At 39.0% G+C, this 26,233-nt stretch overlaps 1 protein-coding gene across 4 annotated transcripts in view; it reads left to right on the top strand.

The window, feature by feature from the left end:
- FRY (FRY microtubule binding protein) overlaps window positions 1-26,233 on the top strand; it is a 258,661-nt gene that overhangs the window by 60,484 nt on the left and 171,944 nt on the right. For all 4 annotated transcript variants that reach the window (XM_039239842.1, XM_039239840.1, XM_039239841.1 and 1 more), the window contains exons 3-4: window positions 8,820-8,873; window positions 25,811-25,950. In XM_039239842.1, the coding sequence (XP_039095773.1) occupies window positions 8,820-8,873; window positions 25,811-25,950 (194 nt within the window). The remainder of the gene's footprint in view (window positions 1-8,819; window positions 8,874-25,810; window positions 25,951-26,233) is intronic.

Here is a 26,233-nt window from a genome sequence, read left to right as displayed (position 1 = left end):
GAGAGAGAGAGAGAGAGAGAGAGAGAATCCCAAGTAGACTCTACACTTAGCATAGGGCTCAATCCCACAACCCTGGGATCATGACTTGAACCAAAATCAAGAGTGAGAAGCACAACTGACTGAGCCACTCAACCACCCCACTTTATTTTTAAAGTGCCCAAATAGTCTTCCAGATTTGAAACTAACTCCAAAAATCATATCATGGGGTACTGCACATCACATTACTTGCTAGTACCTTCAACTGATTTGAGATACTCCCTCTGTCATTCTCTTGACCTGGGAAATTTTTTTCCCATTATTTTGGGTGAACATCAGTATATATTGTTTTATTTAAAGAAATTTATTTTAATGACTGAATAGAATAAAGGGAAACACAGTTGTGTCATTTTCTAGAAGCACCCTCCTTACAGATCTCCAATTGTTCCAAGTTCTGCTCGTCAGTCTTATCAGAATGTCATGGGGTGATGTCTCTTTTCACCTGTGGACAAACTGAGGCAGACCTCATGAGGGCTCAGTTCAATGATTCCTGCAGGAAGTCAAAATTACCAGAGTACATCTTCAGGGTGATTCAGACCCTGGGTCCCTGATTGCCCCTCGTGTAAGGGAGTCTTTTGAGGACAGATGGTCAGTACTCAGAACCGTGAGTTCTCAGGCTCATCCCTTAGATCTGTTTCCAAAGTTGACTCAAAGCTGGCACAAATAATATCTGAAGAGAACAATATGTGTCAAACATAAAGATATTTTGAACCTCATTTTTCTTTAGTTCAGGCTCAGTAGGGTGCCTGTCTCTGTGAGCTGGAAGTTCTGTATGAAATGCTTTAGGTGGCATTTCAGCAGTGGAGCCCAGAGCTCCCTGCTCTGAAGAACTGTCACCATGCGATGGGTCAGCTCACTGCTCCCCCTCCTTGTGCTCTGAAGAGAGATCCAAAGTGCAGTGATTCAGTTCCGAAAATTTCTAACTACTCAGACCAGATGTGTGAATTGTAAAGTTTCACTGCTGATAGCATCAAAACCCTGAGTCAACTATGCCAAAACATGTTCTTATAATAATCAAAAACACTGTAGTGTCAAGACTTGAGAAGTTTGGTAGTTGTTTTGTTTTGTTTTGTTTTTTTAAACATCCTACCATTAAATTAAATGGTTTCCTCTAAATTACATATTAAGAATTAAAATCACTGTAATGATGTTAGACTTCCATTTTTTTTTTAATTTTTAATGTTTTTTATTTATTTCTAGGAGAGAGAGAGAGACAGCGTGAGCAAGGGAGGGTCAGAGAGAGAGGGAGTCACAGACTCTGAAACAGGCTCCAGGCTCCGAGCTGGCAGTCAGCACAGAGCCCGACGCGGGGTCGAACCCACGAACCGCGAGATCATGACCCAAGCGAAAATCGGACGCTTAACCGACAAAGCCACCCAAGCACCCCTAGACTTCCATTTTTTAAGAGAAAAGAGCAGTTACTTACTCCTTATAATGTTTTCCCCCTATTTTCTGTAATACAGCTTTCTAGTTATACTTGGAAACTTCCAGGAAGCTAAAATTAAAGCTTAAATAATGTTAGTGGGAGTGTACAATGCCCTGGGAAAATGGGTGGAACTCAGTTTCAGCTCCTAAACATTATGAAAGAGGTTATGTATTTTAATCTTATCTAATTTCAATAATAATGGTGTTAAAGGAATTTTAATATGGTAATGATTATCAGTTATTGAGTATGCCATTCATCTTTCAGTTCTGCAAAGTTAGGTTGGTATAATTTATTTTTATTTTACCAAAAAGTTAACTGATGTTTACAGAGGTTAAGTAAAATTTGTATGTTTGTAAATAAAGGGGACCAAGGATTCAAACTCGAGTCTCTGACTCCAAAGCCCATGCACTGAACTATTACATCAAACTGCTATCATTAAAAGAGATTAAAAGAGCATCTTAAGCAAGGTTGGTGACATATTTAATAAATTGAATAATCCCATATTAACTCCAGAAACATTGCTCGTTTACACATTTATTGAAATATCTCTGAGGGCAGTAGTTTGGATCATTTTAGATTGAAATACTACTGTATGGGACACATTTGGGATTTTTTTTAGGCCACTAAACAGTCAGATGTAGAAATGATTTATTAAATAAGCCCCTGTATTCCACAAATAGAACACCTTTTGATACATGAGACTTTCCTAGACTTGTCCAACTGCCCATGTCCTGTCGTGTATGACCGTCTTTTCTCTTATAGATAACAGTGTGGCCCAGTGTGAAAAGACTAGAAGGTAAAAATATAGCGAGCATTCACTGAAATTGTTTGGAAATTGATGGAGAAGTCAATAGCCTTCCTCTGCCCTTTGCAGGTAGATACACACACAAAGAGCTTCCAGAGTTTATCTTTTTTTAAAAATTTTTTAATGTTTTATTTATTTCTGAGAGAGAGAAAGAGAGAGACTGCGTGAGCAGAGGAGGGTCAGAGAGAGAGGGAGATACAGAATCTGAAACAGGCTCCAGGCTCTGAGCTAGCTGTCAGCACAAAGCCCGACGCAGGACTCAAACCCAGGAACCGTGAGATCATGACCTGAGCCGAAGTCAGACACTCAACCAACTGAGCCACCTAGGCGCCCCTAGAGTTTATCTTTTCTTAAGGGAGGGGAGGTTGGAACTTCTGAAGAAGATTTAAGATGTGAGAAACACAAACAGGGACCTTCTTCTTCTTCTCTTTTTTTAGAAATACTTAAAACTCTTACAGGACTGTTCATGACGAGAGAAACAACCCTCTTGAATGGGTCAGGACAGCAGTATTCTTTGATTTCTGGGGTAGCACATTCAAAGTAAAGCCCATGGTGCAGATGGAGTTGTGTCTTGCTTCTCACACAATAGGCAAGACATCCACTACCCAAATCCTATCTGTGAATGGAAAGACAGGGAGAGGGTCCCTTCTGCAACTCTTATCAGGACAAGATAAAGTGTTGGATGAGTGCTATTAAAATAAGTTTTAAGAAGTAGCTTATACAATCATAAAAAGTGAGATATTATTTAAAAATTTTTAAGCGATGACAGAAGTGATGCATCACACTTCTCCTTATTATGGAGTTTCTCTTCTTATGGAGAATTTCAAACATCACTAAAGTTGAAAGACAGTAAAAAGAATCCAACTTCAGCAAGTATTAACTTAGAGCCAATTTGGTACACACTCCTTGCATCTCCCCCGAATATTATTTGAAGCAAATACTAGAAACTGTATTATATCATCTTTGAACATTTCAGCATGTATCTTTAAAAGATACTCTTTTTAAAACAAAACCACAATATCATTACCACACCTAAAAAATTAACATCCTCAAAGAGCCAAAAAGTTAAAGTTGCCAATGGCCTCATGAATGTCATATTTTTAACATATTTTTAAAAATCAGGGTCCAGATAAGAACCACACATTGCAATCATCTTGTTAAAAAATCAATAGGATACCCGTCCCCTGCCCCACCACCATTTTACTTTTTCCCCCTTCCAACTTATTTATTGGAAAAACACTTTTCTTTCCTTCAGTCTGGATTTTACTGCTTGCATCCCTTTGGCATAGTGTAGCATATTCCTCTAACTGCTGTATTTCCTAAAAACTGGGCATTGCCTCTGGCTTGGTCAGATTCAGGTTTGGTGAGGTTTTTTGTTTGTTTGCTTTGGTTAAGACTATTTCATAATGTTTGCTCTCATCAGAAAGGACTTAATGTCTAGTTTGCTCTTTCCTGTGCTGTTAGCTGCCACTGTTGTTCAATGCCAAGTCTCTCAATGTTTTTGGTTTGCTCAGCTCTTTATTCAGTGTCTCCTAGTGAGCTGGTGTTTCTGGGCAAGGACGAGTCACCGGCTAAGGACTCCCAGGCTTGGACCACTAGGAATTTTCAGGGATTCATTACCCTAAACTTAAATTTTTTCAAGATTATTTTTTTCCAAAACAAACATACCATTCAATTCGACTAATGAATTTTCAGTAAATAAGTAAAATTGTTATTAAAACATAGAATGAAGAGAAGTTTTTAAAAAATTAAAAGCATGCTACTCTTACTGAGTGAATGAGACCATTGAGACTCCTCTGTCATAGTTGATTTCCACCTGTTCTTTACCCATTGTTTATTCTGTGTTAATTTCACTTTACTACTTATTTAATGCTCTTTGAGAACCAAGATGTCTTGAATCTAAAAACCTTGGATTCTTAGACTTGGGATTCCATGTAGCTGGTCTCCTGCAGGAAAGCTTCAAGCAGAAACCTGCCTCTGCAGTTCTTCTTTTTTTTTTTTTTAATTTAATTTATTTTTTAAAATTTACATCCAAGTTAGTTAGCATATAGTGCAACAATGATTTCAGGAGTAGATTCCTTAATGGCCCTTCCCCATTAGCCCATTCCCCTCCCACACCCCCTCCAGCAACCCTCTGTTTTTTTCTCCATATTTAAGAGTCTCTTATGTTTTTGTTCCCCTCCCTGTTTTCATATTATTTTTGCTTCCCTTCCCTTATGTTCATCTGTTTTGTTTCTTAAGGTCCTCATATGAGTGAAGTCATATGATATTTGTCTTTCTCTGTCTGACTAATTTCGCTTAGCATAACCCTCTAGTTCCATCCATGTAGTTGCAGATGGCAAGACTTCATGCTTTTTGATTGCCAAGTAACACTCCATTGTATATATATACCACATCTTCTTTATCCATTCATCCATTGATGGACATTTGGGCTCTTCCCATACTTCGGCTACTGTTGATAGTGATGCTATAAACAGTGGGGTGCAAGTCGAAACAGCACACTTTTCTCTTAATTGTAAGAGTCTTCCTGGTCTTTGCTGTGTATTCAGATGGCTGTCTTCCGAGTGAAGCATGTTTGCCTCCCTCCTCTCCTGTCTTCTCTTGTCCCTCCCTCCCTTCTTTCCTAACTTTCTTCTCTCTTCTTCTCTTCACTTTTTATTTAGCCAATATGATACTGTCTTCCCCAGGTCTACTTTTAAGCCTCATGGCACTGGTAAAACCTATGTTGATAAAAAGACATTGCTTTGGATTGGTGAAACGTGAACTCCATTCTCTGTGCCCAAGGCTGTCTTTGCAGATGCACAGACGTGTAGTCAGTCATTTAACAAACCCTGGCAGTAATTCCCAACTACATCCTGGGTATGTGGGGAGAGAGAGAAGTTGCAACACAGTGGAAAGGCTTACAGGAATAGTTGCAAACAACCTCTCTTGTAACAACTAACAGGTGGGTCTGTGGAAAACTGAGAAGTGGCTTAATCTTGGAAGGAACTTTTAAACTTAGTCTTCAAAGAATATGATGAAGACAGCCTATTTGTGTAAAAATAGTTAACATACCTTTACATTGTTTTCCTTATTTTATTGAGGCTTTTGGCTAATGGATGACTTTTGCATACAGCAACAACTTACCATATCAATGTTTCCTTCATATGTATGCAAATGTGTGTAAGCCTTAAATACCATCCTCACTAGGAGTGCATGTCACTTTCCTTATCCCCACTGCAGCAGGATGCTGTCTTTCAGAGAAGATTCCCAAGATATGGATTCCTGAGTTATTGAAAAAGTCTACAGGTCCACATGTATGCTAAGCATTATCTTTTAGTCTCCCAATCAGATATATTCCTCTTTCTCCAATGTATATAAAATAAATAGTGTTGGTATTATAGTACAGAGCCATCTAAAAGCATCATTGAAGTCGTAGTATTAGCGCTCAATCATTATGTATTTAAACAACAGATACTAAAATAGAAGTACTATCTGGTGTGTTTGGAGGTGTGAGTGTGTGTTTTGCAGTTGGGAGTTCCTTGAAAAATTTTGAATTTAAAATGGGTCTTATAGGGGCGCCTGGGTGGCTTAGTCGGTTAAGCGTCCGACTTTCGCTTGGGTCATGATCTCGCGGTTCGTGGGTTCGAGCCCCGCGTCGGGCTCTGTGCTGACTGCCAGCTCGGAGCCTGGAGCCTGTTTCAGAGTCTGTCACTCCCTCTCTCTCTGACCCTCCCCTCCTCATGGTGTCTCTCTCTCTCCTAGAAATAAATAAAACATTAAAAAAATAAATAAAATGGGTCTTATAAAAATACACAGTGGTAATGATTAAACAACATTGTGAATGTGCTTTATACCACTGACTTGTACAATTAAAAATGGTTACACTAGCAAATTTTATCTCATGTATGTTTTGCCACAATAAAAAAGTATATTAAAAATTTGGGGGACCCCTGGGTAGTTCATTTGGTTAAGTGACTGACTCTTTGAATTTGGCTCAGGTCTTGATCTCAGGGTTAGTGAGTTCAAGCTCCCTTAGGGCTCTGTGCTGACAGCAGGGGGGCGGGGGCTTCTTCTTGGGATTTTCTCTCTCCCTCTCTTTCTGCCCCCCCCCTTTCTCCCTCAGGAGAAATAAATATAAAATTTTTTTTTAACTTACAACAAAACACACATGCATGCAAATAAGGTGATCTCATATTTGTAGAAGCTGGACGTCATTGGCTTAGAGTATTTATCTGGCAGATGTTTAGCCATTACCAAGGAAAGCTCTGCTCTGTAACTTTAAGTGTTGGAAAAACAGAATGTCCTGCGCTTCTGGTGCTTGTGGCAGCAGGGATGGCACTTAGCCCATCCCCCATGCATGTATAATTGTATAGCAGGATTCCACACTATGATGTAACTTTACACTATGGTAAGTACTATGAAGGAAAAATATACAGAGTTTTACAGGCATGTCAGGGGTGGGGGTGGGGAGGACAGACTTGGTGTTAAGACTCAGAGAAGACTTGGGGGACAAAACACAAAAGACCCTTAAATATGGAGAACCAACAGAGGGTTACTGGAGGGGGTGTGGGAGGGCGGATGGGCTAAATGGGGAAGGGGCATTAAGGAATCTACCCCTGAAATCATTGTTGCATTAGACGCTAACTAACTTGGATGTAAATTTTAAAAAATAGATTATAAAATTAAAAATTTAAAAACAGACTCAGAGACTACGTCACCAAGGAAGCGACAGGTGGGCTGAGATTTGAATAATGGGTGAATATAGACAACACTCCTAAGAGGTCACTGGCTTCTCTCCCATTTCAGGCTTTTCTCCTTACACATGGCAGAAACCATGTGTTCTTCCGCATTCCACCCACAGGTAGCATTTGGCACGTTGGAGCCCTCAGTGACTGTTGAGTGGTGAATAAATAAAACATTGAGTAGAAATGCTTATACTGGATTGGCTCCAAGGATGTGTGTGGGACCTGGCACCACCTGTTTTCATTTCTTTAATTTTCATATTTTGTTTAATTGGTTTCACAAAGAACTTCAGATGACATTATCACCTTCACATGCACAGGAAGTGCTTCATGATTTAGTTGCTAAATTTGTCTTTTTGTACCATCAGCTGAATTTGTTGCTTCTTTCATGGTTCTTCTGTGTGTTCATGTACATTTTTGTATCCATTCTCCCACCAGTGTATTCTAGATGGCATCCTTTGAGGAGGAAATGTCTACTGGCCCCTAAGAACACAGTTTCCTCTTTTCTTTAGATAAATATATATTTTGAAGCTGTACATTTTGCAAATGAGAGCAATTGATTCATATGGCTCATGGTATAGCATCAGATATCCAGGCTGAGCCTACTACATGCCTGCATTTCTTCAAGAACAAAGACTGAGGGTAGTGGTGCAGTTTGCCATCTGCCTTCGGTGTATATTATCTTTTCAGGCAGAGGAGAAGATTGGAGAAGTGAGGCAGGGAGATCACATAGATGTGATTGACAACATGTAAATGAAGTCTTTCTTCATTGAGACATTGACATTAGCTAACGTAAAACTTAGTATTTTTTTTCATATATAACTTTTACATGTTTCTCATCCTAAACGAAATTACAGATCAGTGTTAACTTCCATACCTAAAAAAAAAAGAAAGAAAAAGAAAAAAGAAAACAAAGAAAAAGGACAGGTAAGGATAAACACTTATCCTTAAAATGCCCTGCTGGAAAGTCACTTGAGGCTTCCTAATGTAAACAAAATTGTATTGATTATGAAAAATTATTTCTTAGATCTTTTCACTACCCAGATTATTTCTGCAGAGATTTGGATGTGGCATAAGTCAAATAACATGCCCCAAATTCACCAATTACACATAGTAAATGTATTATTAGTAGAGTGTCCCTCAACACCAATCTAATAATTAGACCTTATTTTGTTTCTAAATCTAGGGACTTGGAATAGTGTATCACTTTCAACTTTTTATTATATGCTAAGTCCCAGGACAGATAGTAAAATGTTCATACAAATGCCGTAGCTTTTTTTTCAACTTGTTATATGTTAAGTCCAGGATAGATAGTAAAATTAATAGTTTTTATTACATAGTTTCCATTGGAACTCCAAGCTATGTAGAGCATCCGCTTTTTAATGTTTTTGTCAAAGAGGTATTTGTTAAGGTGAATAGCTAGAATTGTGGTGGTAACAATCAAGCACTGTATATTAAGGTGAGAAAATCTAAGACAGAGCTTCTCACTCATTTAGGAACTGGAACCTTTTGAGGTGCCTGGGTGACTCAGTCAGCTAAGTGTACAACTTTGGCTCAGGTTGTGATTTCACTATTTGTGGGTTCGAGCCCTGTGTAGGACTCTGTGCTGACAGCCCTGGCACCTGTTTTGGATTCTGTCTCCCTCTATCTCTCTGCCCTTCCCCCACCCATGCTCTGTCTCGCTATCTCTCAAAAATAAACAAACATTAGAAAGAAAAGTGACACCTCTATCCCATCAAGGGAGAAATAAATTTAAAAAATTATAACAATAATGGCACTTTCTGAATACTATTTAAGAGCATCTAATAATTACTCTTTTTCTTTCTAGGAAAAGCCATTGACAAAATCTCTGCAACGTGGAGAAGATCCCCAGTTTGACCAAGTATGTAATAAGTTATATGTATATATGTTATATTCTGGCTTTTATTTGTTTCCAAATGCACAAAAGGGAAAGGCTGGATGCTCATTATTGATGTATTCATTAACTCCCTCAAAAAGGATACAGGGATATGACCTCCAGAACTATGTCCTTCAGTTTATACAAGTATGGCTTAAAGTAGACATTCGGTAGATGTCTACTGATTTGAATTGGAAAGAATGGGAATATGTTGGAATAATATGAATAGGCTCCAATGGCCTATTGTTTTCTGAAGCTTTGGATACCAGAATTGAAGAAACTAAGAAAAGATAAAGAAACTTCTATTCCAAAATTTAGTAAGACTCTGAATAAATGATCATCACTCTATAATGATCATTAGGGCTTATCATGTTTTCATCCAGCATTTTTCTTTGAATGCCTACTAATTGCTTGATACAACCCTGCAAAATAAAAGTCTAGGACAAGTTTTAGCCCTTTAGGAATTCACAATGATGTGAAAGAGAAATCACCTTAACAATAATTATAAGACAGTGTAGTAACTTGGCTTCTAATAGAAAACGTGATACAGGAACAAATACAATTTAAGGTAGAATAAATACAAAGAAAGTCTTTTGAGAATAGATTGGATGGGGACTAAGGAGGGCACTTGCTGGGATAAGCACTGATGTGGTATGTAAGTGATGAATCACTAAATTCTACCCCTGAAACCATTAATACTCTATATGTTAACTAACTGGAATGTAAATAAAAAGTTGAAAAAAATAGATCAGAAGTAATACAAGGGCATCTGATAGATCCTGATTCACTAACTTTAGGAAGGCTTCAGATATGTTTAAGAATGATGAATAACAGGGCATCAGAGGAAGTGAGAGATGTGTCTGTGGTGTTTCCTAAACTTGTGCAGTTGATGACAGAGAGGGCAGCACATTCTCCTTTATAAACCTCACTTGGAGTCAGTGATAGAGACCCAATACTGCTGGATGTACTACAGCCTGATCTACTGTGGTGGGGCTTTTATTGTCTGATGGAGAACTCACAGAGAGTGCACTCTCGACAGGGCTTTGTAATTGCCTTTAATGTGGAATCAGGAGGGAAATGCTCTGGCTGTTAAAGTTTAGACTTGTTCACTCCACAGCTGTAAGGACTGATTATAAAGTTTGAAATCTGCACTTTCTATTGTACAAGCCATTCACGGAGGGATATTTGAAAACCTCGCACTCACAGTCAGTGTCAGAGCTGGCGTGGCTCTGGGTTTGCATTCTCTTGCTGGGAGAGCTGGTAGTTTTCTGGAATGCTGGTGAAATGGAGTATGGGCTTCATCTCTCTGTGTCTTGGAACTGTCTTCTCTCGTCATACTGTCTTTAGTTGTCCCCTGATAGGTGCCAGGGTGGTCAGAGACCCTGTGCGAACATTTGGGTCATTATTTTGGACATGGGGCAAGTTGTAGCTCTCTGGCTTTTCGTTAAGAATGTAAATATTTGTCATCTGTCTTCCATAATTTTTCACTCTATTTTATTTTCTCTGTCTCTATTCTATCGTATTCCTACCCTAGATATTCGTATCCTAGAATATCACTATCCTTTCCTCAAAAAAAAGAAAAAAGATGGTATTTCTCCATCCTAATGTATATCTTTTTTTATTCTCTGGGAAAATAGTACTTGTAAATTTTAACGTTGCAGATAATACTTATCCCAAATGATTTGGCTTAAACATAGTTTCCTATTTATTATTCAGCCCTCTATTTCTGCATTTCAGCATGGTGGAAGAGAGATAGCCTTTGGAATTAGACAGACCTGGGTTTAAAGCCTGACTTTGCCACTTAATTAGCTATAATACTTTTAACCTTTTTGCTCAGAATGTTGAAATGCGCAATCTCTGCCCTGCCCCAGATCTTACTGAATCAGATTCTGCAGCTTAACAAGATCCCCAGGTGACCCAGGCATACGTTACAGCTAGGGCAACACTGCTCTGTAACACATTTGTATGCAGTAAAGACCCTTCACAAGTGAATCAGTAGTGATATGGCCACTGAGAATTTTCAAATAAGACACATAAGATTATCCTCTCATCATTAAATCATAAATTTGTACATGAACCAAGAGAGAAGGCGACCTACAAAGTCTATTTCATTTTAAACAGTTAGGGGAACCTGGGTGGCTCAGTTGGTTAAATGTCTGACTCTTGGTTTCATCTCAAGTTCATGATCTTGCGGTTTCATGAGTTTGAGCCCCGTGTCAGACTCTGTGTTGACAGTGTGGAACCTGCTTGGGTTTCTCTGTCTCCCTCTCTCTCTCTGCCCCTCCTCCACTCATGCTGTCTCTGTCTATGTCAAAATAAATAAACTTACAAAAAAAAAAAGATAGCAAGACTGTAGGCCATAGGAATCTTGGTGGAAACTGGTCTACCTGTGCCTATTTACTGTTTTTCTAGCAAATTATAAGAATTGAGGTTCCGTTGGCAGTGCCATGGATGTATCAGGCTACCTTCGTCTTTTGATATTAAACATTCAAATTGTTAGTCCCTTTGTTCTAATACCAAGCAGTAGGATTTTATATCTGGATTCATACGGTATGTGAAAAGAACATACTGGTGATACCACCTTGCATGGTATCGACTCCATTACTGTGACAGTGAGAGCAGTGGTAAGAGTAGAAGCGACGTTCAGGTAGTACTTGCCATAGAATAAGCATGAAGCTAAGTATGTCCTTGGAGCATTATGCAGCTGGTCCCTGTTTAGAGAATACTTTATCAGTTTCTTCCTTTTAAATGTCACTGGCATGAATGATAGATTACAGAGCGCTGGGCTTCTGCACTTTCAGTGCCTGATCCCAGGAGGCCCTGTATACTCCTCCACTTAACAAGCCCATGATTCATTTTTCTCTTGCTAGAAATAGAAGCAAAAAGATCATGTGATACTTTATAATTTATGAAGCCCCTCTCTCACGTTATCTCCACTGACATCAATCACTGCTTCCAACACCTCCAAGAAGAAGCCATCCTCATCACCATCTCTACATTACACTTCATGGAAATGAGTCTCAGAGAGCTTGCCCAACACTATATGACTACAGTCTAAAGGAGCCAAGACTGGCATCCACATGTTTGGACTATGAAGCCTTTTTACTCTGTAACGTGCTTATATATCTAAAAACTAAGTTGGTGGAATGCCTGGGTGATTCAGTCAGTTGAGCATCTGACTTTGGCTCAGGTCATGATCTCTCGGTCTGTGAGTTTAAGTCCTGTGTCAGGCTCTGTGCTGACAGCTTGGAACCCGGAGCCTGTTTCGGATTCTGTGTCTCCCTCTCTCTTTGCCCCTCCTCCACTCATGCTCTGTCTCTCTCTTCCTCTCTCTCTCTCTCTCTCTCAAAAATAAATAAACATTAAAAAAATTTTTAACCAAGTTGGCAGGAATTACATCTGCATTTCAGGCAGTAGGAAGGAGAAATAGAAAAAGAATTTTAGGAATATAAACAAACAAAAACCCCCAAAACATCCCAATATGCACATACCACTTCTGCTCATATTCAGTAGATAAGATTTTTTTTTAATGTTTTATTTATTTCTGAGAGAGAGAGAGAGAGAGAGAATGAGCAGGGGAGGGTCAGAGAGAGAGAGGCACAGAATACGAAGCAGGCTCCAGGCTCTGAGCTAGCTGTCATCACAGAGCCCGACATGGGGCTGGAACCCACAAACTGTGAGATCATGACCTGAACTGAAGCTGGATGCTTAACCAACTGAGCCACCCAGGCGCCCGTCAGTAGATAAGATCTTAATCACAAAGCCACATATAGCTGTAGGAGAGATTGGGAAGTTTTATTTTGGACAATCATTTGTCCATCCAAAATCAGTTATTCTATAAAACCAGTTTTTACCAAAATGTCCAATAAAGAATACTATTTACAGTTCTGTATACCTCTTTTTTTTCTACCGTGGAATATCCCTAGAATTTGTCAATTTTACAGTTTGAATTTTAAAATGTGTATATTTAGAGTTAAAGCTTTCTGTTTCCTTAAGTTTTCTTTTGTGTTATAATTAACCATTGGCTTCATATGTCTTAATTTAATCTAATCATAATCTAACCCTGTATAGGATAGACCTGGAAAGATGTCTAAATAGGATTTTTTTTAAAGCTCGGTATGAGGTGGGGAAGACTCATACTAGTAATTGCTTTACACATTGGAGAGCTTGGAATTTATATTAGTCCAAGAATTTAACCTTGTACAAATTTCATGGATATGAACTCTATCCATTCGTACACAGCACCTAGTATGTGGGAACCATGCAGCAAGCATTATGCCAGCTTGTGGAAATAAACATGAAGAGCATACTACTGCCCTGGAGAGGCCCCTGATCTAATGGGCAAGACAGAGAAATCTGATCAGGCAAATTATAATCTCAGGCTAGAAAGTAAGCTCACCATGGAAGGACCAAGCATGGCCTGAGCCCCAGCTTTGCCCTGCACTAGGGAGCCAGCCAGGTATGGCCTGAGGCCCTGCTAGTGAGAGAGTAATACCAGTAGTGAGAATTAATAAAGGTGGAAGAAATTTCCAATAGCACTTTGAAAATCTATACTGCCACTAATTTATTTTAAATGCCTAAATTAATTGTCACAGATTAGGAAGTAAAACAGGTAAAATATTGTCCTGGTGGTAAATTTTTCTATTTTGGCAGACATTTATTAAAAGTGTGTGTGTGTGCATGTGTGCATGACTGTGTGTCTTTCTGTGTGTATGTACACATGCACACAAAGCTCTTTGTGAGACAGAGATGTAAGAATGTGGTCCCTGCATTCCAGGAGCTTCAGATCCAGAAGAGGATAAGGCAGATCATAGACTACTCTCACAGGGGTCCATGTGGGTAAGAAGTGCCACATGGATGGTACGGCCAGTAAACATCGTGAGATTTCAGACAACAGAAGACATACACTTCAGGGCCCGGTGGCTGAGAAATCTTTCTAGATGAGGATATAGTTTGTCAGGTGCCTAAAACAATAGAAGGAATAGGATTTTGCGGGGTGTTGATGGTGAGGAGGATGGGAAGTATGCAAAGGCGCTGAACAGAAAAATGACAAGTTAACTTTGAGGGCTGATGAATGGCTCTATTAGTTGAGGCAGAAGATGTGTATTGTTAAAAGATAATATTCAAGAAGAGGCAACATCATGGCTCTCATAGAAATAAAAAATGAACACATGTGAAAGATTTTATTTAACTCCTTTTTAATGAAGAAGTTACAACCAGTTTAAAAGAGAACCCCAAAAAAGACACATGTATAACTCAGGAACATTGACATGAATGTGCAGTCAGAGGCAAAAGTGGCTTCTTTCACAGTGGGATAGTGAAGTAAATCAACTGATCCATCACTGGGAAGAGTATTTTTCTTTCTGTAGAAAAGAATCTTTGGCATTGCTATCAGTTGTCTCTCATATGCACAATTTAAAAATAGCTCAAAGGCATTCAAAGGTGCAGAGTGCCTGCAGATTTAAATTAGATAATCCCTAGAGAGGTGAGCTCTGAGCAAGACATAGTTTTCTACTGAGACACAGAATTTTCCTGTTGGCTGCGAGTGCTAGGGGAGAGACCAGGTAGGAAGGGATCAGACTGTGGAAGACTTTACTGGCAGTGGGTGGGGCTTTATCTCATACGTACCAGGTGTCAAATGGATCAAAGTGGCAACTTGATGTTAACCCCGAGGTAGCAGCGTTCATAAGTGGGGAGATCCTTGAAGTTTGGAGGCATTTGGGGAGTTTGGGTATTATGACAAAGATTTGAGACTGAACAGGCCCAAACTGAGATGGAGACAATGGAACTGGGAAGAGTAATTATATGCAAAATTACATAAGAAGAATCAATATTGGTTGACAGAAGGAGAAATAAGAACTAACTGTAGTTTTCAACCATGATTTGGGACCACATCTATTCAATTCAACAAATACTGAGTGCCCAAGCATACTAAGATGTGTGCAAGGCTCTGGGGTTACAAAATCACTATGATAGAGTTCCTGCCTTCGAGGAGTTCTCAGTCCCAGGAAGAAGACCGATTTCCAAACAAATGATAGTGCAGAGTGACTCCTGTAGCAAGGTACATTTCAAGGACTATGGGAACTCAGGTAAAGAAGCAGTCAATGATGCTCAGAAGGTGCACAGGTGTGTCACAGGAAGCAATCAAGGTGCAGTGGCATTTAAAAGATATCTGTTATCCATATGAAATGGGTTGAATCATGCCAGGCAGAAGGAATTGCATGGACAAAGAAGTTGAGATTTCAGAAGAGCAGAAGTTGAGGTTTGAAGAGTGACCTGAGATGAAGTGGGACAGATGCCTAGAAGCCATTGCTCCAGGGCTATAGAGTCACACAGCAAAGTCTGGACTCTCTTTGATGGGATAAAAAGTTCTTCATACAGAGAAACGTTGGGCGTGACGAGAGGTTATAAATCAATTTTATGCATGTTGAATTTTCAGGGAGGATAGAATATCTCAGAAGAGATAACTGAGGTTCATTCATTGATGTGGTTGCTCAACAAACACTGAAAGATTAGAGAGTAGAGCAAAGGTGATGAGTGTTGTATGGAAACATAGTTTAGGATCAAGAAGTGGGATCCACAGAAGAATGCCCAGAAATAAACGTGGCCAACCAAATGTCCATTGATGGATGGATAAGGAAGATGTGATACACACACACACACACACACACACACACACACACAATGGACTATTACTCAGCCATCAAAAAGAATGAAATCTTACCATTTGCAACTATGTGGATGGAACTAGAGGGATTATGCTAAGCAAAATAAGTTAGTCAGAGAAAGACAAATGTCATATGACTTCACTCATATGAGGACTTTAAGATACAAAATGGATGAACACAAGGGAAGGGAAGCAAAAATAATATAAAAACAGGGAGGGGAACAAAAACATAAGAGACTCTTTTTTAAATTTTTTCAATGTTTTATTTATTTCTGAGAGAGAGAGAGAGAGAGCATAAACAAGGGAGGGTCAGAGAGAGAGGGAAACACAGAGTTCGAAACAGGCTCCAGGCTCTGAGATAGCTGTCAGCACAGAGCCCAATGCAAGGCTCAAACTCATGGACTGTGAGATCGTGACCTGAGCCGAAATCAGACGCTTAACCAACTGAGCCACCCAGGGGCCCCATAAGAGACTCTTAAATATGGAGAACAAACAGAGGTTCACTGGAGGGGTTATAGGAGGGAAGATGGGCTAAAGGGGTAAGGGGCATTAAGGAATCTACTCTTGAAATCATTGTTGCACTATTTGCTAACTAACTTGGATGTAAATTTAAAAAATAAATTGAATTTTTAAAAATATTTTTTTATTTATTTCTAGGAGAGAGAGAGAGAGACAGCGTGAGCAGGGGAGGGTGAGAGAGAGGGAGACACAGACTCTGAAATAGGCTCTAGGCTCTGAGCTGGCAGTCAGCACAGAGCCCGACGCAGCTCGAACCCACGAACCGCGAGATCATGACCTAAGCGAAAGTCGGACGCTTAACCGACTAAGCCACCCAGGTGCCCCAAATAAATTGAATTTTTAAAAAATGGCCAGAAAAGTGCAAGAGCCTCAGAAGATTCAGCTTTCCAGAGCAGGGCTGGCCCGTGATAGCAGCAGAGCTGAGACCCTCACGGAAGGGTGAGATGTTAGCAGCTAGGAGCTCACTGGATGTCAGCGATGAGAAAGCTTTTTGCTGTAGTGTTATCCACTGACATGTAGAATGCATTTCCATAGTTGATAAATTAATATTAAATAGTTTGAGAAACTTACTTTCACAGCTAAGTCATGCTGGCTGATTATGACTGGCAACACTCTAAAAGGTAGTGTACTAGAACATCATTATGGCGCTGGTGATGAGTTCCCTATCTGTGGTCTGGTGGAGAGTGTCCTATGAATGAAAGGTGAGCTCCCCATTTTAACTTCTAGTGAAATCTTTCTTCTGTCATCTAAGTTTGTAGATATCCTTTTTAAATCTAAAGGCTGAGGCATTTTATCTTGGGCACTCAGATGACACAATAGCTAACCTATGATGAGTGTGGACCTGGGTAAAAGTTGACCAGATGCAGCTGACATATCAAGTTAGCCCATTTTAAAAAGTGAAAATCACTTTTTTCCAAAGTGTTCCAAGTACTCCAAAGTAGCCCTCACCTGAAGAAGTATGAGACCCTCCTCACCTGGTGGAGGATGCACCAATGACAGTCATTAGCTACATTACACACAGAGATAAAACACTGTGGCTCTTGAAAAAGTAATAACTGAGTCTTTATCATTTCATATACCTTCCTTCCAGCTACATGTGCTTTCCTGTCAATTTTCTCTGCCTTTGGTTTTTAGACTTTTGCTTATATCTCATTATGACCTAAAGATGCTATAAGTTAAATGATGCAAACAGTTGCATGCTGTATGATGTTTTCTCTTTGAAGAATTGCTCTGATTTTGTTTCTGAAAACAGTCATAATTACTAAGTGAACATTATTTCCTCTCTGCACAGTAAAGGATGATTACTCCCCAAGGGGGCTTGTGCCAGAACAACCAGAATTAGAATCCAAATCTTGATTTTCAGAGGTGAATGGTCTTAATGTGCTTTGGCTCTACATCAGTAACCATATGGGAGATAAGAGAGCATATAGGGCACTTAAGACTGGCAGCATCACCGAATCCTGAGAAGGAAAGCAGTTCAAGGAGAACCCAAGAAAGAGTGTCATTTGCTCAGGAGACTTGGAGGGAGGTGACTACAAAAGGCCATTGGTTGGCCAGCAGGTTTGCCCTTTCTGATCTTTTCTATAAAAGTATCGCAAGTGTGACAAGCCCAGAAACCAAGTGTCAGAGATGAAGAATTGAGGCAGGAAGTGGAAGCATCATCAGTACTTGGCTGATTTGGAATTTGGCCAGAAGAAGGGCAGGTTATCTGGTGAGAGAGGGAGAACAGAATCAAATGAGACCTGTGTGTGTGTGTGTTACAGAACCGTCTTGTGCTGAATGAAATACAAGAGCTTAACCCCCTGTCTTTCTGCCATTGGTGCTGTGCATTCTTCATTCGCATTTGGGCTCCATGTTTTCAGATGGTTGAGGTTCTTGAGAGAGGCCCAGAGTGAGCTGTTGCCTGCAGCAAACTCAGAGCCTGGTGTTCCCTACCCCTCTCTTATGGAGCTAATGTAGGACAGGCATTGTTTGGAGACCTCTGCAAGTGAACATTTGGAATGTACTGCGTTTTTAGCTCCTAGAGCCAGAAAAGTGTGGGAACACAAACCAAGCTACAAGTGTTCTATTATTTTTAAGTTTACTTATTTATTTCGAGAAAAACAGAGACCATGTCAGAGGGGTTAGGGACAGAGAGAGGGAGAAAGCGAGAATCCCAAGCAGGATCCACACCATCAGTGCAGAGCCCTATGTCAGGCTGGAACTCACTAACCGTGAGATCAGGACCTGAGCGGAGACCAAGAGTCAGACGCTTAACCGACTGAGCCACCCAAGCACCCCTAAAAGCTACGAAGGTTCTAATGGAGGCCCTAGTAGTTTGTGGCTGGATAAGAGATAGATGGGTCTTTTTCTTTCTTCCTTCCTTCCTTCCCTCCCTCCTTCCTTCCTTCCTTCCTTCCTTCCTTCCTTCCTTCCTTCCTTCCTTCCTTCCTTCCTTCCTTCCTTCCTTTCTTCCTTCCTTCCTTCCTTTCTATATGCCTACAAGCAGCATTTATCAGCTCTCATAAATAAAATTCTGTCAATAATTTGTATCATTCGTTCTGTCAGTAACTTTAGTCTCAGATCTTTTCAAAGTCAAAATTTTTTATGTCTCTGCTTCAGTTTCAGTATTTAGAAATAGAAGAGGTGGGGCACCTGGGTGGCTCAGTCAGCTAAGCGTCCGACTTCAGCTCAGGTCATGATCTCACGGTTCGTGGGTTTGAGCCCCATGTTGGGTTCTGTGCTGACAGCTAGCTCAGAGCCTGGAGCCTGCTTCGTATTCTGTGCCTCTCTCTCTCTGACCCTCCCCTGCTCATGCTGTCTTTCTCTCTCAAAAATAAATAAAACATTAAAAAAAATTTTTTAAAGAAATGGAAGAGGAAAATAGACATTTTTGAAGGCCTGTTATGTGCCCCACACTTTATAGTATCTCATTTTTACTCTTTGTAAAAACCCAGTGACGTAAGTATTCTTCAGTTCCATTTCACAGCGGGAAACATGGAGCCCCAGAGAAATGGACATGTCCAAGCTCTTATAGCCAATAAAGGGGAGAGCTGTAACTTGAACTCAGGACCATCTGATCTTCCCAATACACTGATGAAATTATGAAAATGTAGCTTGTGAAGGATCTGTTATCTGTGAATAATGTGAACATCATTGAAGTTGCAGTGTGACGTGTATGCTTTACCAGTGCTGGCCCTATAAATTCCCCATAATCTGCTCAGACATTTCAAGTAACTTCTATGGGATTTTCCTCTGGATGTTATATGTTTACATACTTTAGTAGCACCTTAGTTTCTTAATAGATTAAAAATGCCATCTCTAAACAAGAAACATGGTAAACCAAGCCCATACAACTATAATAGAGTGAAAATAACTTTTTACTATCTTGAGCAGTAATAATTTTTCTGGAAAGGAAGCAGATGAAATTCTAGTGCTTCAACATTGATTCTAATGCTGCAATTCAATCGAAATCTATTTAAAATGTATCAATGAAAAATACAAGCAATTAAGAGTAAAAACAAATTAACTGACACTGGATTCACTTTAGTGTTATTCAGTGTTTCTTCAATTATTCTCCAATGGAATCTGGTGTTCCATAAATTAGACCAAGATATTGAAGTCATATAATAAAGATCTTTTCCTAATTAGCAGGAAAAAATATAATATATAGATTTATATCATTTTAAGTTTTTGTAATATTCTTAAGCCTCTGGCATCTGTCATCACTGATTGCTATAATCTAGCACTAGTATCATCTACGATCAAGTAAAAAAATTGTATTTGAAATACTTCAATAGATCAGCATTTTGTGGTATTACATAGATAGTACCCTGACCCCCAGGTGCTTGGCCACCTGAACTAGTTTGAGAAATTAAACTATCAATGAAGTTACTTTAGAATTATTCACTAAACACACCATTCAGGACAAGTCAGCCTTATTGCTGTAAGATATGGAATGACTCCACTGAGTAATCCTTCAAATATTTATGTAAAGTTTCCTTCTTTGCATTCAGCAACTATAATAAAATGCTTATGAAAAATTAATGCCTTACCTACAGCATAATAGACAGTCTCTTTTTTGCCTATTTATACATAAAATGCCAAAATAAACATTAAGAAAACATTTGCAAAGTACATTTAGTATTCCCCTCTATCCCCCCTCACCAAGAAAGAAAACACCAGTATGAAATAGTTCTGTGATTCTGTGCACTTCATATCCTCAAGCTGCACTGTACCTAGCTCATCTGTGATGGAAGAATATGATCATTTAAATGCAACAAGAACATCTTTGTAAATGGGCCTGCCCCCTTTCAACAGCAGCACAGAGCTAGAATTCATCTTGCCATTGGCTCTGCTTCCCGTAAATGAAGGAGTTGAGTAACCAAGAAGCCAGCAAGACCTTCCTCCCTTCCTGAGCTTTGAGGGCCAGGTCTTTGCAAATTCCACCCTTCCTTCCTGAAAGCCTGGACTCAAAAGGGCAGTAACAGAGAGATGGAAAAAACACACACATCCACCCCATGATGACCTTTCACCTCCTCTAAGATGGTCTCAGTGTATTTGCCGTGGAAAGAATGTCCAGTATATATAATACCAAGAATGGCTTTAAGATGACTTTTTAATGGGTAGAAAAAATTATAGCTGAGGCTTTAAGAATACTATTGACATTCTCTACAGAGAATAATAATTAGATATTTTTCAATTAAAAAATTCTCTATGGAGAATGTGGGTTATACCTAAGTAAGTGAAGTAGCTAAACATTGTGTGCTCTACCCAGAGATGATTAGTGGGCAAACATAGGCTTGTATCACCTTTCTGGGTCTGTAGTAAATGACAGAAGCATGTAAATCTTCCACATGTGTGTTTTCTAAATAAACTTTTTAATTTTTGAATAGTTTTTAATTTACAGAAAGGTTGCAAATATAGTACAGACAGCTGTCCTGTTCCCACACCCCGTTTCCTTTATTAACACCTTACATTACCATGTACATTTGTCACAATGAAGAAACCAACATCAGTACATTATTAGTAACTAAATTCTGTATCTGTATTTTATTTGTTTTTCCCAAATATCTCTTTTCCCTTCCAGGATACTGTCTAGGCTACCACATTGTATTTAGTCATTATGTCTCCTTAAATCTCATCCAGACTTACATAAGTATTTTTAAATTACTGAAATATGTTAGTAGATGGTTGCAGATTTTATTACACTTGTGATAATTAAGGCAAAATTAACCTATGGTGAAGGACTCCAAATTCTGACTCTTTTTCCCTTCTAGAAGGGACCCCCTTCAGGTCCCAATTCAAAATATTTTGTATGGTGGTGATTAAAGAAGTATCCTTTTTTGTGCTGGGGTAGCTTAGAGAGAACTAGTAAATTATCTCCTTGACATGCTATAATTTGCTTTCTTCCCCAAATTTACCACAGTTATTTTATGGGAACAACAAGGGCTCTTTTTTAAAAAAATAATTAGATATTTTTCAATTAAAAAACTAACTGTGACTCGGTTCACAGGGCAGGCAGAATGCAATAGCCTATTTATTTTTAACTTCTATTAAACCATAGCTAAAGATAAAGTACAATTTTGTGCATTTCCGTATAACCAAAATTATAAAAGATAGCAAGAAATAAGGTTCTCAAGAAACAGAATCTGGGGAGGAACACTTAATTGTTCTGTTCAGTCTTAGAGCTCTTTTAAAGGTGACAGTGGAAAGTCCCATTGACGGGAAGCTCTTCAGCTCCTTTATAAAAAGAAGTTAAGCCTCGCCTGCTTAACTACAGAAACATTTTAAGTTAACTAAGGTTTTCCATTTCTTCTGCCACCTCCCGGCTCAAGCTGCAATCACTTTGTGCCTGGAACTGTTGCAATAACCTCATTCAATTCAAGAGTGCGTGCGTGCCTGCGCGTGCGTGTGTGCATGCGTGTGTATGTGTTCTCCTGACCACCTCTATTGGCAAACTCCATTGGTCTCACCTCCACATCACTGATGGATTAAACTTTCCCAACGTTTCTATGGGCTCATTTTCCTATTCAGAAATCTTTAGGGACTTCCCATTTTCTAGAGAAAAAAAAACTATAACTTTTCAGACTAGCCTTAAGTAACTTCTCTGATTTAGTTCCAGCTTAAAATTTCCAACGTTATTTTTCTTCTCTCTGATATACCCAAGTCCCTACACCAGCCAACTATTTCTTCTTTCGGTTCACTCAGAACCTTCATTAAATTAATCACTGTAATTATTATGAACAATTATTTTGCCCCTTCATAACCAATAGGCTTCCTGCCTTGAGTCTTTGCTTAGCTTTTTTATTGACTCTTATCTCAAATTTATCCCCTTTCTATAAAAGCCGACCTTCATTTCTCTTAAACTCTCGCTTACCCGCCTTCCTCTAGTGATCTCTGTCCTAGGGCTTTCAGTGTTCACGTGCACTCTCGGCACGTTGGTGTATCTACCCCTGGTTGTGTTTGCTGTATATGCAACCTTACTTAACATCCGCGTCAAGTGAGAACCTCACCAATTAAATGACTTTTTATTTTTCTTCCACTTAACATATTATTAATATTTTCATGTCATTAGATATTTTTGAACTGTGATTTTTAACAGTTTCATAGGTAGTCTGTCTCACATTCCACGTTGTATTAAGACATATATAGTTGGACATTTAGATATCCCGCTTTTTCTATAATATGTAATGCTGTCCTGAACATTCTTAGTTATCTCTGATTATATATTTGAGATAGACTCCTAAGAATGGGCTTCTTGACAGTGACTTTAATGAGGTTCCTTATCATGTTTCCAAATTTCCTCTAGATATGATGTGCCAAGTTTTTTCTTCTATCAGCCGTGTTGGAGATGCCTATTTCATCATTGTCTCATTGGCACTGTGGGTCATAATTTGCTTATAAGAAACTTTGTGAAGGGCACGTGGGGGGTTCAGTCTGTTGAGCGTCTAACTCTTGATTTTGGCTCAGGTCATGATCTTGGGACCAAGCCCCAAGTCAGGCTCTACAGTGGTACACTGGGTGTGGAACTTGCTGGAAGTTCTCCCTCTCCCTCCCTCTGCCTTTCCTCCACTTGAGTGCCTCCCTCCCTTTCTCTCCCTCTCTCTCATATCTGTTTGCCATCTGTTTGTCTACTTTGGGAAAAAAATGTCTGTTTAGATCCTCTGCCTATTCAAAAAAATTTTTTTTAATATTTATTTTTGAGAGAGAGAGAGACAGAGACAGAGCATGAGCAGGGGAGGGGCAGAGAGAGAAGGAAACTCAGAATCCGAAGCAGGCTCCAGACTCTGAGCTGTACACATAGACCCCAACATGGGGCTCAGACTCATGAACCAAGAGACCATGACCTGAGTTAAAATCAGCTGCTTAACCAACTGAGCCACCCAGGGGCCCCCTCTGACTATTTTTAGTTAGATTGTTTGGGGGGTTCTCATGTTGAGTTGTAGAAGTTTTTAATATCTTTTGGATGCTAACTCCTTATCAGGTATGTTGCTTGCACAAGTGTCTTCTCTCATTCAGTAGGTTGCTTTTTCATTTTTTGATGGTTTAGTCCCCTTAGTTTATTTTTGCTTTTGTTTTCCATGCCTGAGGAGACATATCTAGAAAAATGCTGCTACAGCTGGTGTCAGAGAAATTACTGTCTATGCTTTCTTCTAGAAGGTTTGTGGTTTTGTTTCCCATTTAAGTGTGTTTAATCCAATTTATGTTTATTTTTGTGTGAGAAAGTGTAAGAAAGTGATCCAGTTTCACTCCTGTGCATGTAGCTGTCCAGTTTTCCTAGCACCATTTATTGAAGAGACTTTCCCCATTTTGTATTTGTGCCTCCCTTGTCACTGACTAATTGACCATATAAGTGTGGGTTTATTTCTGGGCTCTCTATTCTGTTCCATTGATTTATGTGTCTGTTTTTGTGCCAGTACTATACTGTTTGGATTACTACAGCTTTGTACTATATCTTCAAAACTGGAATTGTGATACTTCCAGTTTTGTTCTTCTTATTCAAAATTGCTTTGGCCATTTGACATCTTTTGAAGCTCCATAAAAATAGTATTATTTGTTCTGGTTCTGTGAAAAATGCTGTTGGTATTTTGATAAGAATTGCATTGAATCTAGATTGCTTTCAGTGTATGGATGTTGCAACACTATTAATTCTTATAATCCATGAAGGTGAAATACCTTTCCTTTGTGTCTTCTTCAATTTCTTTCATCAATGTCTTAATAGTTAATCAGAGTACAGTTCTTTCATAACCTTGGTTAAGTTTATTCCTAGGTATTTTATTCTGTTTGGTGCAATTGTAAATGGAATTGTTTTCTCAATTTCTCTTTCTGCTACTTTCCTATTAGTGTGTAGAAATGCAACCGATTTCTGTGTATTGATTTTGTATCCTATGATTTTACTGAATTCTTTTATTGACTCTGATAGTTTTTCAGTGCAGTCTTTAGGGTCATATATGTGTGTATATATGTACTATGTATCTGCATGATACTATGTATCATGTCATCTGCAAATAGTGACACCCTTCTCTCTTAACAACATAGATGCCTTTTATTTTTCCATCTGTTTGATGTGGCTAGACCTTCCAGTACTATGTTGAATAGTAGACATCCTTGTTTTATTCCTGATCTTAAAGGAAAACTCTCGATTTTTCCCCACAGAGTATGATATCTATGGGTTTTCCATGTATGGCCTTGATAATGTTGAGGTATATTCCCTCTACACTCACTTTCTTAAGTATTTTTATCATAAATGTCAAATTGTGTCAAATGCTTTTTCTGCATCTACTGAGATGGTCATATGATTTTGTATCCTTTATTTTGTTAGAGTGGTGTATCCTGTTGATTGCTTGGTGAATATTGAACCATCCTTTGATCCCCAGAACAGAATTTTTTTAATTTTCTGACTTTCAGTATCAAATGATCACAGACTTTGCTCTTGGTGTGTTACCGAAGAAATCATAGACTAGCCCAGAGTCACAAAGATTTTCTCCTATGTTTTCTTCAGAATTTTACAGTTTTATGTTTTTATAGTATGATTTTTTTCAGTTAATTTTTGCACATGGTGTGAGATGGCAATTGACGTTCATTTTTTCCCATGATAATTAGCAAAACATCACAAATCTTTCCAGAAAAGGAAATTAGAATAACTTGTCTATCAAAGACATGTTTGTTACTTAAAAGAGAGGGGAGTGGTTTGCCTTTAAGGTGATATATAATAAATTATTGCTCCTGGTTCCCATCTTGAGTCTAATTTGGGGCCTACCTTAGATGAGTGAATGAATGATTATGGGCAGAAAACCATACATTATGTTACATTACCACTTGGGTTGTTTGGGAGCTAGACTTGCTTATTTCCCCTAAACAATTAATGTAATTGTGTCAATTAATATATTTATTTCTACAACAAGCATTTTTGAGACCTAAGGAGTACAAGGCACTGTACTTCTTAGACGGTGTGGGAAAATAATTTCTCTGCAGTCCATGAATAACCTGTATGCAATTAACATCTGACTTCTAGAATGAAAGGAAGTCAGAGTAATTAACTTTCTTGAACCACAAAATTATTACATAAGGAACATCTGTCAACATTAAGAGACTTGGCCTTTGGGGAATGTACCAGTAAAGATTATTAAAGGAAAGGTGTGATAAATAAGAAAATTTTGTGGTGAATATAGCTTGGAGTTATTTGTGAAATAAAAAGTATCTCAGTAATTGGCAGAGCCACTGAAGCCTTTTTATCACCTCTTTTTCTCTGTAGGTCATCAGCTCAATGAGCTCCCTTTCTGAGTACTGCCTGCCTTCCATTCTGCGTACATTATTTGACTGGTATAAAAGGCAAAATGGCATTGAGGATGAATCACATGAATACAGACCAAGAACAAGCAATAAATCAAAAAGGTACATTTCCTATGTGTAGGAATCAGGAGGATCTTCCTTCCTCCCTCCCTCCCTTGTTTCCTTCCTCCCTCCTTTCCTCTCTCTCTCTCTCTCTCTCTCTTTCTTCTTTCTCTCTTTTAGAAACATAAATCAAAATGGGATTTATGCATCATCTAAATCTTCCTGCCTGTGCATGGATTTCTAGCAGGTGCATGGATACCTAGCAGGTGGTGCAGGCAGCCCCTTGCTTAGCCGTGGGACTGCCAGTCACTGCCAGTTGTCACAGGTTGAAAAGACACACTCA

Source organism: Hyaena hyaena, unplaced genomic scaffold, assembly GCF_003009895.1.
Source record: "Hyaena hyaena isolate Hyena2069 unplaced genomic scaffold, ASM300989v1 scaffold_163, whole genome shotgun sequence".
Classification (NCBI taxonomy): domain Eukaryota; kingdom Metazoa; phylum Chordata; class Mammalia; order Carnivora; family Hyaenidae; genus Hyaena; species Hyaena hyaena.
The sequence above is the reverse complement of the archived record's forward strand: the minus strand, read 5'-3'. Positions and strand labels throughout refer to the sequence as shown.